The sequence below is a fragment of the Harpia harpyja genome, chromosome 4 (assembly GCF_026419915.1).
Source record: "Harpia harpyja isolate bHarHar1 chromosome 4, bHarHar1 primary haplotype, whole genome shotgun sequence".
NCBI lineage: Eukaryota > Metazoa > Chordata > Aves > Accipitriformes > Accipitridae > Harpia > Harpia harpyja.
In genome coordinates, this window is record NC_068943.1 from 61,341,461 (window position 1) to 61,359,539 (window position 18,079).

Here is an 18,079-nt window from a genome sequence, read left to right on the forward strand (position 1 = left end):
GCAGGCTGAACGAGATTTATGAATAAAGACAGCTTCTGGCAGACTATAGCAGAGGAGGAGGATCCAGAATAAGGGCTTGGGAACTCATTTGCCTTATAACTTACAGAGCAGAACGTGGGAACATAATAGAATATAATCAAGACAACTAAATGAGGTTAGACACACTAAAAGTTTCAGACTAATCCAAAATCAGAAGGCAAGATTTAAATCAAACAACTCTTCTCAGATTAGGGGAAAAAGTGAATAAGCAAGAAACCAGTTTCCAGTTGCTAATCCAATGCAGCCCAGGGTTTGGAACCTCAGCCATTTCCAAGCAATTATGTGTTCCCTCATTTATTCTGGGTCATTTGGAGCAAGTCATACATCTGCATGTTGATAACCTGCAAGGGATACTCCAGTAGCCCATGCAAGCTTGCGATTTTCTGCTATGCCAAGCTTTCTATCTTCACAGCTTCACTGTGTCCAGACAGCTGGACACTGAAGTTGTGCCTGCCTCATGCACCATCTCAGATAACTGAGTTGCGTACTGCATGACTAGCCGCAGGTGTGTGAAAAATATCTTAAATACATGACTTTAGGAAGACGAAGAGCTTTCAGTGCCGCTGACAGGATGGATGGCGTGAAAGTGGACAGGAACACACAAGTGACCGCTAGTATAGATTAGATATACGTAATCAGAGCACTATCTGATATTTTGAATTCTCACTTTCTCCCAAAGGTACTGATTTACCATTATTTAAATTGAAGGAAAAAAAAAAGGTCAAGAGATTATCAGACGTAAATACTCCATTTCGCGGCCTCCATGTTCAGCAAGCCTGCATTTTGGGGGGAGGCGAGCTTGCCGTGCATACCCAGTGGCATGGAGTTCCGCGGTGGCAGCCAGGGCGGGTGGCGGGAGCGCAGCAGGGCCGGCACCACACGGCACGGCACAGCACGTCACTGCCAGCTGCTGCTGCCCCGAAAGCCCGCCCCACGGCAGCCAGGGGAGTGAGAGAGAAACAAGGAAGCGTAGCTGCGGGAAGTCATGGTCAAGTTGGGGCAGGAAGGTCTGGCTGCCCGTGGCAGCTTACAGGGGTTTTGCACAAAGAGGGCAGCTTTCGCACAAGGAAATGAAGAGGTGCATGCTTCGCCGTTCTGAAGGTGCAAGAAATCCCATGGGAAAGAAGCACAGAACTGACCGACCTGCAGGACCTGATCTAGTGATGTAGTGTGTGATCAGACTGTTCACGGGAACCAGGCCAATTAAACCAAAACCCAGGCATTTTCAAGAGTAATGCATTATGGAGGCATAATGGTAACACAGAGGGCAAAGCTCATTCGGCAGGTGAAATACGGAGACTTCAGCTCTCAGTGTGAATGAGTGTTATTGGTTTTACAGTGCCACAGGAAGAATGAAGGATCCTTTCAATTATCCCAAAAGGGACTAAACAAGGAGTATAACATCTGCAGGGATTCTGAACCACCACCTCCGTATGATTCAGAACAGAGGATCTGAATGGCAAGTTATATTCCCACTACAGTTTAAAACCTGCACGTGAAGGCTGTCCTTTGATACTGACCAATTTTAGATCTGATCTTTGTCCAGGATGAAGGCAATTCCCAACAGCCCTACAAGTGGAGAGACCAGATGCACCGCTACCTGTGTGAATGTCATTAACTGCAGGTAGAGCTCAGGCCGGGAAGGTGCTCAGTTAGTTGCTCAGTCCATAGGGAGGGGATGGGGATGAGCCACGCTAAGCAGAAGTTGCGGAGAAGCTGCACCACAAAAGCCAGCCCAGGAGAACAACTGCAGCTTCAGCAACAATCACCCACATCACGTCAGCAAAGAAGATTCAGAAACCAGAAGGCAACACAAACAAGCGCTTTCACAGGCATCCAAACGCCCGATGCCAATTCCCAATGGCTGGCTGGGAGCTCCAAGCACAGCCTCCCTCCATGGCCAGAGCATGTGTATGGTCTCTCTCCCGCATCTGTTCTGGTGCCTACATACAGGTTAAGCTTACACTGTCATCTTCCCTTTGAACAAAGGACTCGTACTGCCTCTGTCTCCCTTCCAGTTGCCTAGTTTTATGAAGCTCGTAGAAACGTATTTTTGAGACATTCCCCCCCCCGCTCCATTTGCCAAAAATTATTGAAGTCTGCCAACAGATTCACAAGTTATTAGGGGAAGACACACACAGGCAGCAAGATTACCCCAGACACCTTTCCTTTGGAAACCAGGCTAAAAACCACAGTATTGTATTTATTAAAACAGTCCCCTGAAGTCAGATTCGTGATTGCTGTACTTCTGTTATTGGCAATACGGCAGATTTTTAAAACAATTTTTGGAGGATTATATTTGGTTTCCACAAATCAGATTGATTTCACCCCTTCTAGCCGCAGGCCAGACATTTATGAACACTTTTCCCATCTGTTCAATGGGGATGGTAAGTACTTAACCTGCCTCAGATATGGTCTGTGTGCAAACACAAACAGTGGTTTAAAGATCTTTAAAGCACTGCTCTATGTAAAAAAATATTATTGTAAATATTGCTGCAAGATTAGCACATACACATTTTATTCTTTTTGAATGGCTGCAACCTTTTAAACACAGAAGCACAGTAGAGGTCTAATCCTCAGATATATTTAAGTGTGGTACAGAGGAAATCATTCATTTAGCAAATCTTTCACCAAGTTAGCTTTCTGTTGCCATTTAACTCAATATTTAGTAAAGGAGGGTATTTTATTGGACTGTCCCATTGCTTTTAAGAAGAATATCTGACAAAGAAATAATGGGCTGGAAAAAGCTTCAAGCAGGCCCTTCTCAAACATTTACTTCTCCATCAGTGCTCACTGGTAAAAATGCATCTCCTTACCCTTTGAATTCATCTCAGTCATGCCACCGCATACTGAAAGGCCTGACGGAAACTCAGCCCGTGCTTCCAACACATCCAGACCCATTCGTCTTCGCACTCCCTGGTGCCCTGAAACCTCACCAGCACACTCACACCTGCTGCTTGTTGACCTGCAACATGAGAAAAACCTGCCATGCTGCTTCCTACCTCACTGCTGCTCACACAGGGGGCAGGTGGTTGGGATGACAGCCGCCGCCTTAGCACCCATGGATATCCAGGGATGACACGTGCACTTCACACAAGGTGGGGAAGTACAGGAGGTTATGGAAAATGAGTGCAAACTCCTTGGTCTTTGAAGAGGACAGGTAGTGTGAGAAAGGTGTCAACACCCCACGCAAGCACTGTGGACCCTCTCACAACTCCCCCCCCTCCCGCCCCAGGATACATTGGAGAATGATTGTTGAGCACAAAACCATCCTTACATGCTCCACAACATCCATGCAGTGGTACGAGGGGCCATCGCCTGCTTCCCCACTCCTTCCTTCCCCCCATCCCAGTCCTGCAGCGCGAGCAGAGCACCAGGCGTGTGTCCGGCACAGGCTTTGGCTGCACTGGACGCATCCCCGCCGCTCTGCCTGCGCGGGGTTGCACACTAAGTGTTAAGTCAATTAATCTGTCAGCTGGGTGAAAAAAAACCTGCGGGTGCGTTTCTCAAGTGTCAGTCAAACAATGATGGGTTGCCAAATTGCCGCAAATAAGCAACCCAAGCAGCATTGTCTTCTTAATTATAAAAGATTCTTATCAGCTTACCTGAATGTGTTTTGGACTTCCCCCTTGTGCCCTAATTTAACTTTTTAATTATGAGGAATTATGAGCTAGTATTTTCAATAAATGCTGAGAGGGTTGCTGTTCCCTTACATATACCCAGTAAGCGTTACATTACGGATTTAGCTAAGGTGTGCTGTGATTGCAGCAAAGTTTTAAACTTCTAGCCAGTATTTCCCTTTCCAGTAGGCATTCATGTTGCAAGACTCTTAACTTATCAATGTCTCTTTTTATACACAAAACTACACACTACCTGCAAAGATATAAAGTGTGAAATTAAAAAATAATCACCGCTTAGTGTCAATTGTGTATGTTTTACATACAAACAAAAGAATTCAAATGAGAAAAGAAGTCAGAAAAAAAACCATTTAATTATAAAAGAGCGCTTTAACTTAAAACAGATAATGGCACTAAACCAGAAACAAAGTTATTTAAGAGATCATAGCCACAGGGCGGTTGTAATTTTATATTGAAACTGTACAGCTGTTCCTATCATCTGCACTTTGCTCCTGATTAAAATAACATCTAGAGTTCCAGTAACAAGTAATCTTTTACAGAACTATAATGTATTATGAAAACACACATCATTTTTGTATTACATGGCAAAACCCCCTTATATTTATTACACTGGATTAATAAATATTTACCTAAGCATTGTACTGTTTTTCTACTCTACTCCTTACATTTAAAGAACAGGGAGTGTGGTTTGTTCTATTGACAAAAGTGATTTGTCTTACAGGGTTTTGCCCATAGTGGCACAGTGCTATACCATGCAGGGGTACCCAACCAGATGGAGCACTGAGGGCAGCACAGTCACATTAGAACAACTTCCTATTTTATCCATCCTGCTTTTGAGAATCCTTCAATGCTTCCTTTCCATATGAAGACAGCCTTTGACTTTAAAAAACACTAAATACTTACGCCCCCCAAATTGTTCGTATGCTGTGGATAACTAATCAGTAGATGTCTAATTTTTCTATGACCTTTCAGAGTTCTCTTTCACTGCTTATATATAAAAGGGAGAGTTTCAGTGGTTACTTTGGGAACAACACAGTCAGGGCCTGTATTCAAAGCTCAGCAGAAAGGCCCTTTATTCCTTTAATCAGCTTTGATCACGTAGAAAAATGTAATTCAGTCCTTGATTGTATGTAGAATATTCCCTATGAGGTCAATATAATTCTGTCTGTGCACTGAAAGAAAATATTTCACTCCAAGGATATAATTTCACAGTAGTTATATTTCAGGTAGTCAGCATGTAGGTGTGAGCACTTAAGCATGGCTGAGCTAGTTTACAAATAAATTGTAAAGCAGTACACAAGTTAGTGAGCCCAAAGTGTTGCTGTGGGACTGGGGCTCTGGAGCTACAGTCCACAGCGCTTTGTGATGCAACAAGCCATGTCAGTCTGTAATTCATTATCAGTGAATCCCACAGGGAGCTTTCAGTCCTTCCCTCCAAAGAGAAGGATTTGCAATAGTTCACCATTGGACTATTAATTTTTGAAGGGGTTTACACTGCATCTATCAGCGTAAGGGAAATCAGAACTTGATTTCTAGCATCATCCAGGACAGACCAGATATAAAGCTGGTGGTAGATAAAATCCAAAAAGCCTATGTGAACTCCACAGTAGACCTTTACACTGATTTTGAGTGAAAGGTTTTGTGGTTTGCTACCTATGAAATTTAGACAACAGTTTCCCTCCACAGTTATTTTATTCCTCCTGAAAGTTTTTATTGTGCTAGTAATTGGCAGGTTTTGGCAGTTCACAAAATGCAATCTATGAGACGTCCAAAAAACCTGAAACCAGTGTATGTAACATGGCTGCATACAATTCAGCATCATTGCTGAAAAACCTAAAGGTCTTTCTAGTTGTCCTGGTTTCAGCTGGGATAGAGTTAACTGTCTTCCTAGTAGCTGGTACAGTGCCACGTTTTGAGTTCAGTATGCGAAGAATGTTGATAACACTGATGTTTTCACTTGTTGCTCAGTAGTGTTTAGACTAAGTCAAGGATTTTTCAGCTTCTCATGCCCAGCCAGCGAGAAAGCTGGAGGGGCACAAGAAGTTGGCACAGGACACAGCCAGGGCACCTGACCCAAACTGGCCAACAGGGTATTCCATACCATGGGACATCCCATCTAGTATAGGAACAGGGAAGTGGGGGTGGGGAATCGCCGCTCGGGGGACTGGCTGGGTGTCGACTGGCGGGTGGTGAGCAACTGCACTGCGCATCATTTGTACATTCCAATCCTTTCATTATTACTGTCGTCATTTTATTAGTGTTATCATTATCATTATTAGTTTCTTCTTTTCTGTTCTATTAAACCGTTCTTATCTCAACCCACGGGTTTTGCTTCTTTTCCCGATTTTCTCCCCCATCCCACTGGGTGGGGGGGAGTGAGTGAGCGGCTGCGTGGTGCTTAGTTGCTGGCTGTGGTTAAACCACGACACTAGTGCATGACAATATTCCAGAAAGGACACTGCCAAGAGTGGTGAGCTTTAAAAATTACTCACCTTGTCACATGATCCTTTCTTTTTTTTTTTTTAAATAATCTCAAGAATACAATCAACTGGAATAAGAATAAAAAATATTTAAAAGATCTAGCAAAAAAGCTGCATAGAAAGCATTTTCACAGTTGTTTTTAAATAGTTTTCATCAAACTTCACCTAGAAAGTGAACAAAATTAGGACTTCCAAAGACAAAATATATTGCATTGCAGTTTTTTCCTGTGAATTTCACACTTACTTGGGAATTCATGACTGGTTTTAGGTATTTTTAATACTGTACCATTCAGAAGTGCTGATCAGGATTTGGTTCTCCAGTGTACTAGCACTGTAAAGACCTATATGAACACACAATTCTACACAAACAGATTGTAGATCTCTAATATAAAGAGGTTAAACATCTGTTTGAAAAATAAATTCTTCTGAAACAAGACCTACCAGATGGGAGGTAGATTAGTGCCATTAAAATATTTAAGGTACTTTTTCCCATTTCAAATGTGAGTGGGAAAACTGTGCTATCTCCAAAATTTTGCTGCAGCTAAAACTGAAAATTTACTGGTAAACACTGTTGGGTTCCCATCACTTTTTTTTTTTTTTTCCCCCTAACTGGATAAGGTTCTATTAATATATATAACACAGTTGAATGTTGAAAGGACACAGTATCCCTTTGAAACATTCAGCCTTACAGAGTAAGTCCACAGGTTGTTCTTTTGCCATTAGTTGTAAGCTTAGCTCTGCTTAGATTTTATAACCCACTCAGCATTTGGGTTGAGCTGGTATAGGTCCTTCATGTAGGTATTATCATCAAGGCAGCGTTCTCCTAGAAACAGAAGAGATATGTGGTTACATCAGTACCTAAAAAGAAAGGAAACAACGTACAAAGTTCCTGTCAGTGTTTTATTCCATTTAGGTTTTCAAGCCCTTTCTGTGGTATTAAACAAAGGACAATGCAGCGAAAACCTAGAAGTGCTCTTACCCTTCCTATCTGTCCTGGGGAGGAAGGGGGACAGAGGAGGAAGGAAGGAGAATAGGGGCTGTGCCACCTCTGTGGCATGTTCTAGGTCAAATTCTTCACACAGACCACGCACATGGGAGCTCCCCTCTGTGAAGGTTTAGGAAAAAAGGAGCAATGCCCTGGTCCTCTTGTGGTTAAATCCAAACACTATGTTCACCTTTGCATAGAAGCTCATGAAAACCTCAGGTTATTTTCCCCTTCTTAAATGGAAAGTTTGAGCAAGGTTTGTCCCTGCTAAAAAGGTGTTACTTCCTATCCTGCTCCTCTTGGTCAGCAGTTCTGCGTAGCACTTCTAATGGTTACTGTCCTAGGGGGGAAAAGTAGTACAGTGTTCTTGGTGCACTACAAGCAACTATTTATGTCTAGTAGCTATGATGAAAATAGCGTATGCTGATCCATCAAGATCTGCGTACTCTTCCCATTCCCCTGCAGGCAAAGCATTATCTCATGCATTTGCAGCTCTACATCAAAGCCCCTCTCCTACTCCACTGTGCAAGTGATTGGCGTAGATGGCTCGTGCGCCAGCCAGACGTTTCCAGCACATGTGCTCCTGAAGCAGGAGGCAAGCAGAGGTGTGATGCTGCAGGTGGGTTTGTCTACGAGCTCTTTGGACTCCCTGCGCAGAGCAGGCAAGGAGGCAAGACTCCCTGCTCAAGCAAGCTTGGTCTCCATCTGCTACCTCTCAATCTGTTCTCCTTGCCAGGTGGCAGCCTGACTTCCCTCCAGGATTTTTAACCCAACCTACATGACCTGTACTGCCCATGCTGCTGAACTAGGCCCTCTCCCCCACACAGTGCAGCATGTTCAGGCAGTGAGAGAACAGGGACAGTAGTTTGCCATGTCCCTGTCCAGTCCCAGTCACAAAGCAATGGTAGAAGTTCCCTTCAGTGTCTTGAAGCCCAACAGTGTACTGAGTACTCAGGAAATGTCTGGAGACTTCAGCAGCAACATCTGCTAGGGGACAGGATCGCAGCACCATGCATGTTACAATAATGAGCGTAAGTGTAAGCATATGAGTATATCATGAGCCTGTCAAGTCTTCTCCCGTTTGGGCTCGCTCTACATGAGTCAGTCACGTCGGGCAGAGAGAGAGAAATGGCAAAGATCAGGACAGCTGGTTTACTTAAACCTGTACAGCAGGTTAAAGTCAGGGAGTTTCTCTTATCTCAAGTGAGAGTATCAATAAGGACTAGTATTTGTAAGGGCTGATTAAAATTGAAATTGTCTGGAAGTAAACTGTTCAGAGAGAGGAAACATCTAAGCTTTCTATCTCATTTCATAACAAAACAAAACAGATCTGCAACTAGCCACGTCTTTTCTCTCAGAGATATACAATTTCTGTCACGTGTTTAAAATGATAGTAGGTTGTTCCAGTTTCACTGGAATTCTGTTACGAAAACTTTTTTCTACAAGGATTACACCTCTGTACAGCAAACAAGATACTCCTCTCCTTTAAAAGTCTTACATCTGGGATCACAACCTGCTTTAACAGGCATAGCAAATGTACGTACATACTGGATAGGCAAGAGAGCATATAATACATTAATCTGGCATCCACCTATCTTAGTCACTTCTTTTTTGCCATCAGACTTAGTAAAAACACTAAAACATATCTGTTGTAGGGAACATAGGAGAGTGTTATTTTTAATTTCCTTCAAGTCTTGGTTTAGACACAAAGACACAAAAATCGATTTAAAATAGTGATTAGGTAAAAAGGAAAAATGCTAGAAGTAGCAATTTATGTACAGGATTTAAACTTGCAGAGTACAGAATTACCAGGTATTCATGGAATTTTATAACTTCAAATAAATTTTAACGGGTCACAGTTAATAAGAAAAAAGTAAATGTAAGTCCAATACTGTTTTCTAGTTCTCTTTTTTTTTTTTTCTAAGCATATGAAAAATACTGTGATTAGAAACTGATTCCCAATGCAAGAATATTTTTGCATTCGTTGAAGAAAATTTCAGAACTGTGTTCAAAATTATCCTTTGGCATTAACCTTGCTGATCTGCTATTTGCTTTAATCAAGAGGGTCTGGAAGACAGAGCAGGAAAGACTAACCACTGGAAAATTTTATCACTAGGTCATCTTTCTGGTTGAGCTTTTTTTTCCCCAAAAGAACCTGCAAGCAATGCTCAAATGCAGAGCATGAAGGACTGTAAGTTCACTTATTATGCCTCAATACAAAGAGATGAATAAGATGAACTTCAAACACCTTCCTATGCAACCTTTCTGTGCTTCTTCACTGTACATACATATCAGGAACACCTGTTACAGCTGCTGTCTTCCTCTGGGAGAGATAATAAGATACTACTAATATGATGGTCACATCAACATCTCTGCTTCCTTCTCCCCAAGGTTAACTGTCTCCCTTAGTGTCAGGGAGAACTAGGGACATGAATAAAAATGCAACCACAGTGAAGCCCATGGACAACGTGCCAAGGAATCTTATTCTAGCAAAAGAAGTTGTTCAGAAGCCATTCTTACCAATATTTCCTCCTATTTCATAAAGAAAGACCTCTTCTTTCTTGAGCGTTTGGACATTTCCACTGTTGGGAACAAAACACAATGAGTAACTATATTGCAAAAGAGCTTGAACATCAGCCACTTAGACATGTCCGGGAGAAATTCTGCTAATTAAGATCAGCAGTGTACCTGTCATAAACCCTTCTTGTTATACTCATTTACTGATACAGTAAGTGAACAAGAATGCCCTTGCATGCTAGTGCAAATGAATAGTCCTGCAAGTGAGCAATACGCTATAGAAAAGGTAAAATAAGATAGATGTGGGGTTTAGAAAAGAATTCCATTGTTATTAGCAAGTAGCCTGATATTTACTCTCTGATTTTTCTTTCACTGCTGCTGCAAAAATAAGTATTACCCTCAAACACTTCATATTTCTGAAAAAGCATTATGGTTGGGTGGGAGAAACCACACTCTTGCTCGTTTTAATTTTGCTGCAACTAAAAGAAGTAAAAAACAGACAGTGGAAGAATAAAGTCCCTGTATTACAAAGGGATTCTATTATTCTCACTCCTTAATTGTAATAATATATGCTAAGGAACAGATAGAAAATAACATTCTGTCAAAAGTGTAAACCTCTAAAAACAGCATTTAGGAAAAAGCAGCTTCATAATCTCAACTAGCGTACCATATTATTGCTTTAGTATGAATAGTTATATATGATGCACACGTGTTAAATATTGGTTTTTTGCTAAGTCTATTCTGATTTCTTACTTTGCTCATATATATATAAAAAACAGATGTAAAAGCTTAATTAAAACTTCTCCCTTTCTAAATGGATTTGGGTGACTCAAATGTAGGTTTCCTTTTAGATCACTGCACATGCATGACATTTGCACATATTTATATCCCAATACCTATACTGTTGCTATATATAAATGCATTTTTTCACAAAATATTTTCTCTTTTCCTCATTCCTTTGTTTCTTAGACTTATTTTCTTGAAGTTCCCTTCTGTCTTGTCCCCAGAAAGTTACAAAACTATTCCTGACCCATCAGATTAAATAGCAATTAATTTTTTACTAACGGCACTCATGTATTCCTGAAGGCTTTGTGAGCTTTAATGACATTAGGAGCATTAAGTTAATTCCTCAAGCATGTATTCCAATGGCTAAATTCGTGCAAAAAGTTCATGAACTCACCTGGACTTAAAGTATTTTAAAACTTTCTTCTTGATATTATATATGAAAAGCCACTTCTCTGAAATGATAACAAAACAAAAATGTGTTTGTACCTTTTCTGGCTGAGAAACCTGGCTACTATATCACCGGCTTTCAGTTCTTCTGTCAGCTGTATTGCCATGGAAACTTTTGAAAGATGAGGTGCTTGCACCCGTATCACTCCCTGAGGAACATCAGCCTGCAAAGCAATAAGGGTGTTAGAACAAAGCTGCTAGCAGCTGGCTTTGATGAGCTTCTCAAAATACAGTATGGAATAAGTAACTTAGTACAGCGCTCTGTACTTTACTATCTACTAGACTTCACTGCAGAAATATGGTAACTACATAGTAATTCAGTAAATTACATCAGACCTTCAAATCTCTTTTTAACAGCAGGGAGAACTTTAGAACAAAAGAACAGCCATGTTTAATTATTTTTCAAAGATGTTAAGAGTAACAATAACAATTACTGCTATATTAAGAACACACTTTGGTATGATAAGAAGCAGATGAGATTGATATGGAAAAGACTTGCTGCAGGCATGAAAGCCAGGCAACTCCCCCCGCCCCCAAACTTCCACAAGAAACCTTTCCAGATTCATTTAATTTCATGCCAAAAGAAGAAATCACAAAGTATTCACAGGTCAGTCTACTTTAAGTGATTCCTCTTTTCAAATATCATTTCCTTTTAAAACAGATTTTCACTACTGCAGCTTTTTCTCCCTATTTTTTATTCTCCAGAATACATTCAGCTAGTCAACCTGCAGGTCTGACTACATAATGGATTTGTATTTTATTTCAACCCCAAAATCCTTGATGATGAATATCAATCATATTAGTTACAGAGAAGGAGGGCTCCAAAGGACAGTTTTTCTGTTCAACTTGCAGTACATGACATTTGAAGTTACAAAAGGCATAATTTATTTGTGAATAAGGTCCTAATTTCTGTTCCTGGAAATCTTGAGGTAATTTTCTATTCGTATTACATTACCATTTACCCAAATGTACTCATTTTGATAGGAAAAGAAATGTAAGAGTCTCAGTAGTCAAGGTTGATTATGACAGTTCATTCTCTTCTTCCCCCCCCCCCTATTTACTGCAATTGTAAGGCTGAACATTTCTTCTTCCATAATCAATGAACAAATCTGGGCACCTGTGAATCTAGAATAGCTTCTCTGAAACCATCAGAGTTAAATGAATATAGAACAAGTATAAACGTGAGCAGAATCAGAAGCACAGCTCAGTGAGAAAGCTAAAGGCTCGTTACTATACAAGTGATGAGCTATGGTAAGTAATTTTAACCAAACAATCCTTCTATATCCAGTCTTATTATTTATTGATTTAAAAATACTAGGCATAATAACTATTTATGTCTAAAGCATTAAGAATCAGCAAATTGAGAATTTGGTTCGTAGTAATTTTGGAATCAAAGATTCGTAAGATTGCAATGGATCTCGAAGAGCAACTCCCTACACTTATTCCTAAATTTGTGAAATCTGTTCTTTAAGGCCTCCACCTATGGAAACAGTGGCTGTAGCCATCTGCTAGGAAGTTAACTCCTGCTTAAAAATCTTTTGCCTCTTTCCAAACAGTTGGGACCTTGGCAAAAGGAAAGGAAACTTTTAAGGATGAAATGGTTATTTACAGATGTCCCTAGCTGGTCTTTCATCGAATTCAGCATGGTAAATTTAAATTGGTTTTCATTTTTGTATACAATTGTGTATCATTTTCTCTCAGTTGATTTTAATGGATTTTTTCCAACTTTCAGCTGGATAACAGGGTTGGTTTTTTGTCTATACAGCAGGCATATGATAAATGATTTAAAAACCTGCCTGCTTTGAGTATATGAGAGAAAGAACAAGAAATGTCCACAGAGCTGTAACATTACAGTCACAGATCAAACAGAATAATTACTTTGTTTATTCAGACAGAATCATTATTAGCTCAGCTAACGAATGCATTTTGCCAGTTTCACCACCTGCATTTACAGAGCTCATGCTCAGCTGCACGATATGTTCATGGTGCTGAACTATAGAGAGAACAGATACTGAGCATCCTCTAGCCCATGCACTGTGCAAGTTGGCAGGAAAGAAAACGTGGCCATAAAACACCTAGGAATAGAGTCACAGAAGGATCTGTTCTCTGCACAGGACAGTTCAAAACATCCAGGTTAGGAGTCCACGTCACAACATATAAGCCAAGTACCTATAAGGTGATTGACAATATGCTGAAGGGTGGGTCACCTATACTATTTCGTTTGCGAGTCCCCTCTCCTGCCTCACAGGCTCTCTCAGGACGAGGTTTACAACACTGAAACCTCTGGCTGAGTTAGGTACTTGCACACTTTAAAAACCTGAAGAAAGATACATCTGTAGTTGATGGAAAATACACTGGCCTACAACAGTTAGTCTGTAGCAGGCACAGCAGTCACCTGTGAGGTACTCATCTTCTTTCAAACCCTTTCTTTTCAAAGGCACTTGAATCTATAAATCACAAAAGAACTGCAGCTGCTTGGCTATAGGATCTGGGGTGGGTCTCTTCCAGATTCTCCTGTTCCATTTTGCATGACACACGTAAATATTCCTTGGGCTAGATGAAGAGAGGAATGAAGTGACTATGCAGCATTTTCACTAATGACTCCATGATGGAATATAATATATACTTATTAAATGTGCGAATGATATCAAGCAGGAATGGGACACGAGCATTATGAAGAACAAAACTAGAATTCAAAAGGATCTTGCTACATGGGAGACAAAGTCCGAAAAGAAACGCGATGCAGTTGTTCTCTCCGAACTGCAAAGCATTGCACCTGGTTTGGGACAAAAAAACTGTAAAACTATATAAAGAGGAATGATTTAGCAGGTAGCAATTTTTTTAGTAAATAAGCTGGCACTGCAGTGGATAACGAATTCAGCAAGAGTCAGTAACATTACACTGTGAAAATTCAAACAGGTTATGCAAACAGAATGGCTATGGGATACAATGGTTATTCTAATCTGTATTAGATAAGCCCAGTAGCATCGCGTTGTGCTGCTAACATGACTGCTCCTTTTTTTGGAACAATTGCAACATATAGAGGAATACAATGACAGATGGTATAAATCTGGCTAATGCTAGTAGGTAAATTTCCAATCCTGAGGGCATCCTCCTTTGCCTGGCTAGAGCATTATGCACCAGAACAGCAATATAAAGACTTAATCCCTAACACTGACTTGGGGCCATAGGTATGCATAGGTATCCTGAAAAGCAATTAACACTCATGAGCCCTCTAATAGTAACCATTCTTGATTAACCCTCATGAGCCCTCTAATATTAACCACTCTCACCACTGTACAGAGATCTTGTCCCAAATTTGCAGTAAATGCTATTTAACCTCTGTCTTAAAAGGGGAAATGTGATTGACAGCGAGGCCTCATCAGAGATAAGATGAAATTTTATCCAAATGAGCTGACTGCCATTAAGAATGCAGATAGTGGAAAGTATGGAAATGACTCAAGCTCCTGTCCATTTATGTTTAATCATGTGGGGTGCCACAGTATGTGGTAGAAAATGGCAACTTTTACTAAGTTTTTATTCAGCTGCATGCAAAATAATTAGCTCTCAAAAGTCTCAAACAGTTTTCACTGGAGCGGGGATTCACCACAAGCCTGGGTGCCTCACTTGCCATCTATTAGTGAAATGCAGTTCAGGAACTGCACAGGAAAATCACCTCAATTTCAAATTAAGGTAGTATAAATTGAAAATTGGGGGAAAAAAAACACAACAAATTTTCCTTAAAGAATGAGACAATGTTTTACTTAGAAAAATGTATAAAATACACAATGAAGCCATATCAATTTGTGAATATGATTTTAAGAATAATATGTTCTCAGGCACCCAGATTACTGAATGCTCCAAATAGGCATGAAGGATTTGTGAAAAACTGTACCATCTAATTTTGAAGAAAATCCCCACAGAATTCTAGGGCTTAAAAAAAATTATTGAATAGTAATTTTACATTTACATTTGAGTAAGAATGTATTACATGAGACTTCAGCCCTAACTCCCCAGTGGATTAAAAGGCATATTTTAGTCTAAAAGACGAACAGCACTGAATTACAAAAAAAATCCCATACTTGAAGTTGCAACAGCATTTGCCTATTTCAGTGTATTTGCTGTTATTTCTATGTTGAACAGGGGATGGCAGTATTAAGTGTGATCTCATCGTAACTCAACTGAATTGTATTCAAAGAATTCTTTTCTTATCAGACAGCATAAACCAAATGTCAGTGTTTAATTAGCTTTATTTTAAAATTGTAAGTCAGTCCTCATTCTGTGTACAGATTCCTTTATATAGATAGATATCAAAGTAAGGCAAAGTGATGCTGGGGAGTTAATTAATTTTGGACATTAAGAGATGTGTCAAATATTGCATAAAAAATTAGGTGGGAACACTGAAATATAAGTCTCCAGCAGATATTGGATGCAGTTGTCCAAAGGATCCAGCTATTTGCACATTCAAAAAAAAAGGCATACTTGCAAGATCAAACCAGGCAGATTTGAGGGATATTACAGCATATTAATTTGCCATGTTCTATTTTTTGGCTTAATAGCTTAAAAAAAATGCCTTTATTAGAATATGACAACCCTTTTTTGTAACAGTTTGCCATACATATACTTGATAAGAAAAACAGACCATTCGGACCAATGCACTTTTACAAGCTACCACAAGATGTCTCTAATTCACCAGAATCTTCAATATGACTTCAACCCACAAGGTGGTATTTTCATACCACCTAAATCTGATATGCATTCATTATGTTATCAGGATACACATATTTGGTGTTACGTGTTTACGTATTTAAAATAACTTTGGAATCATGTATTTCAAATGCATTATAATTAACATACCATACTGTACAGGCTAATGAGCTTCAAAAAATTGTAATTACTAACTTCATTGAAATCCTAAATAATAAGCAATTTCAAGGTACACGAGATATATTTTTGAAAAGTTTCAGTGTCGGCGGGAACAGTGCAATTAAAGTATTTGTAAAGTACAGGAAAAATTAACACTATAATGCCACAGGATTTTTTTTTCATTGTAAAGAATGTGTGAAGAGTGTTACACTGAAACTTATGCCTTGACATCACTGATGGGACTGGCAAAAGTCAATTACCTAATGGAGAGATACTGAATTGTAGATTATATCTAGAGGGGTAAGTTGGGAGTAGACGCTTGGACAACAGCTGCATAAGAAGCAGTTTACCAGTTATTTACATTTGTTTCATCCTTTGGGCTTTCTTGGAGTGGGCAGGTTGTGCATGCTCTAGCATGCTCCACTTTACAAGGAATAGTTAAAGATTCATTGAGGCAAAGAGTTCAGTGGTTTGGGAACTCCTGTAGAAGGAAGAGGATTAAATGCTAGCTTTGTTTCCAAACACTCTTAAATATCCAATAGTGAAATCTAGATACTTGTTTTTTAAGTAAACACATGGTCTGCTGTGACTTCCATTGGGCACCAATGCATCTAAACATGGGTACAGTAATACTGAGTGTTGCCACAACACTTGCTCCCACTACAGATACAGACCTAATGTACTTTTGTTTCAGATGCCCAAGTTGAAACAACCTGTGGGATGTAATTTTTTAGAATATAAATATTTTGAAAAATCTGGGAAAACAAACAAACAAACAAACAGCCCAACCCTCTGTGTCATATTGGTAACCCATAAACTATGAAACCCATATTAACTTGCTAAATATTGAAATTCTCAGTTAAATAAATGTAGATATCCCCTCTGCTATATCCACTTTTTCACTAGCAATGATAGTCTTATTAATAAAGTATTTCAGCCATATATTTCCTTACATCATTAGGGGTCTTCTCCTGTTTCTCATGCTTTTCCCGGTCATATGCCATCTTTTTCAGAAGCTTCTTCATAGCTTTGTCCTTCTTCTCCTTCTTCTGGCTTTCAGTGTTTTGTTTTCTCACTTGGTTAACAATAAACTTAGGAATCTAGATGAATATAGATAGTAAGTATGAATATCTACATAATTTCCTTAAGCAACTAACTTATCAAAACTTTGTAAATTGACAGATAGAACTCGAAAAAATAGTATTTATTTCCAGTAATAATTAAAGATTCAAATAATATAAAGCTGTGAAGCAATTTAAAAACCACTCCAATTGTGATGTTACACTCCATTCAGTAAGCTCTCAGGGGAACAGAGGTGGAATCATGCAGTGTTTTTACTTTCCTCAGCCAAAGAAATTCACTCAACACAGTCTGTACAACGGTGATAACTTTTCCTCACACGCAGCAAAGGTCAAAACTGCTTAAAAGTTGCTGATGAACAACAAAGCCTGAAATTCTCCAGTCTGTCTAAGTTAGAGCTTTGCTTGAGACCATGACACAACTTCATGCTTTACCAAAACACATTTTATATAACATGAAGTTTGGCCCAAAAGGGAAATGAACTAAACCACTGTGTTTCCTGCTAATATCTCTAAGCAGAAAAGAACAAATTCCTCATAACAATGTATACAGATATGCCAGATACAAAGATCTCCCAAGGACTTATTTTTGAGTTCACATGTGGTATATACAACATAAAAACTCTGACCATCAGAGCTTAACTCTACCATAAGATGTAATGATTCTGTTTCACTCCCAGAAGAGTTACCTATGATCAAGAACCCAGCTGGATGGGGCTGTTCTTTCTCTAAATCATGGAAATAAGTTCATATTACTTCTTTGTTCAAATGCCTTGTTTGCAAAATGTATGATTCCCCCGCCCCTTAAGAATACACTTACTGTCCAGAGAAGTTTTTGGTACTGAATCATAAAGCGCATGACATTTGCTGTTCCAGCTGCCATAACAAACTCGCTTTGTTCAATAGTCTTCGAGCCAAGCCCATGAAACGTGAAAAGGTTTGGGGCCATCACCATTGCAACATTCTTTAACGTCATTTTATTTTTGTCTCGATGATCAATTACCCTTTGGAGGAATTCAAGCAGTACCTGAAATAACAGCAGAACTTACAGCTCAACTCTGCACATGAAAAAGTTACGAGTGAAACATGATGTTACATATTTTTGGAAAAAGCTCTTCATTCCTAATAAAACCACATTAAAAGCAATCAATAATAGGAAGCATAGATATATATGTTCAAAAGACTGTAATGCAAGTTTTGCTTCCCTGAAGTAATGAAGTAAACCATTCTCGTTATTTTTGC

General features: G+C 39.5%; 1 protein-coding gene across 4 annotated transcripts in view; it reads right to left on the bottom strand.

Moving 5' to 3' along the window:
* Positions 1–4,011: 4,011 nt before the first annotated feature.
* The window catches only part of ARHGAP18 (Rho GTPase activating protein 18), a 98,719-nt gene continuing 84,651 nt past the window's right edge, over positions 4,012–18,079 (bottom strand). For all 4 annotated transcript variants that reach the window (XM_052784303.1, XM_052784301.1, XM_052784300.1 and 1 more), the window contains 6 exons: positions 17,658–17,864; positions 16,712–16,858; positions 10,932–11,056; positions 9,663–9,724; positions 6,102–6,980; positions 4,012–5,518 (listed from right to left, as the gene is read on the bottom strand). In XM_052784303.1, coding sequence (XP_052640263.1) covers positions 6,889–6,980; positions 9,663–9,724; positions 10,932–11,056; positions 16,712–16,858; positions 17,658–17,864 — 633 coding nt within the window. In that variant the 3' untranslated portion in view covers positions 4,012–5,518; positions 6,102–6,888. The remainder of the gene's footprint in view (positions 5,519–6,101; positions 6,981–9,662; positions 9,725–10,931; positions 11,057–16,711; positions 16,859–17,657; positions 17,865–18,079) is intronic.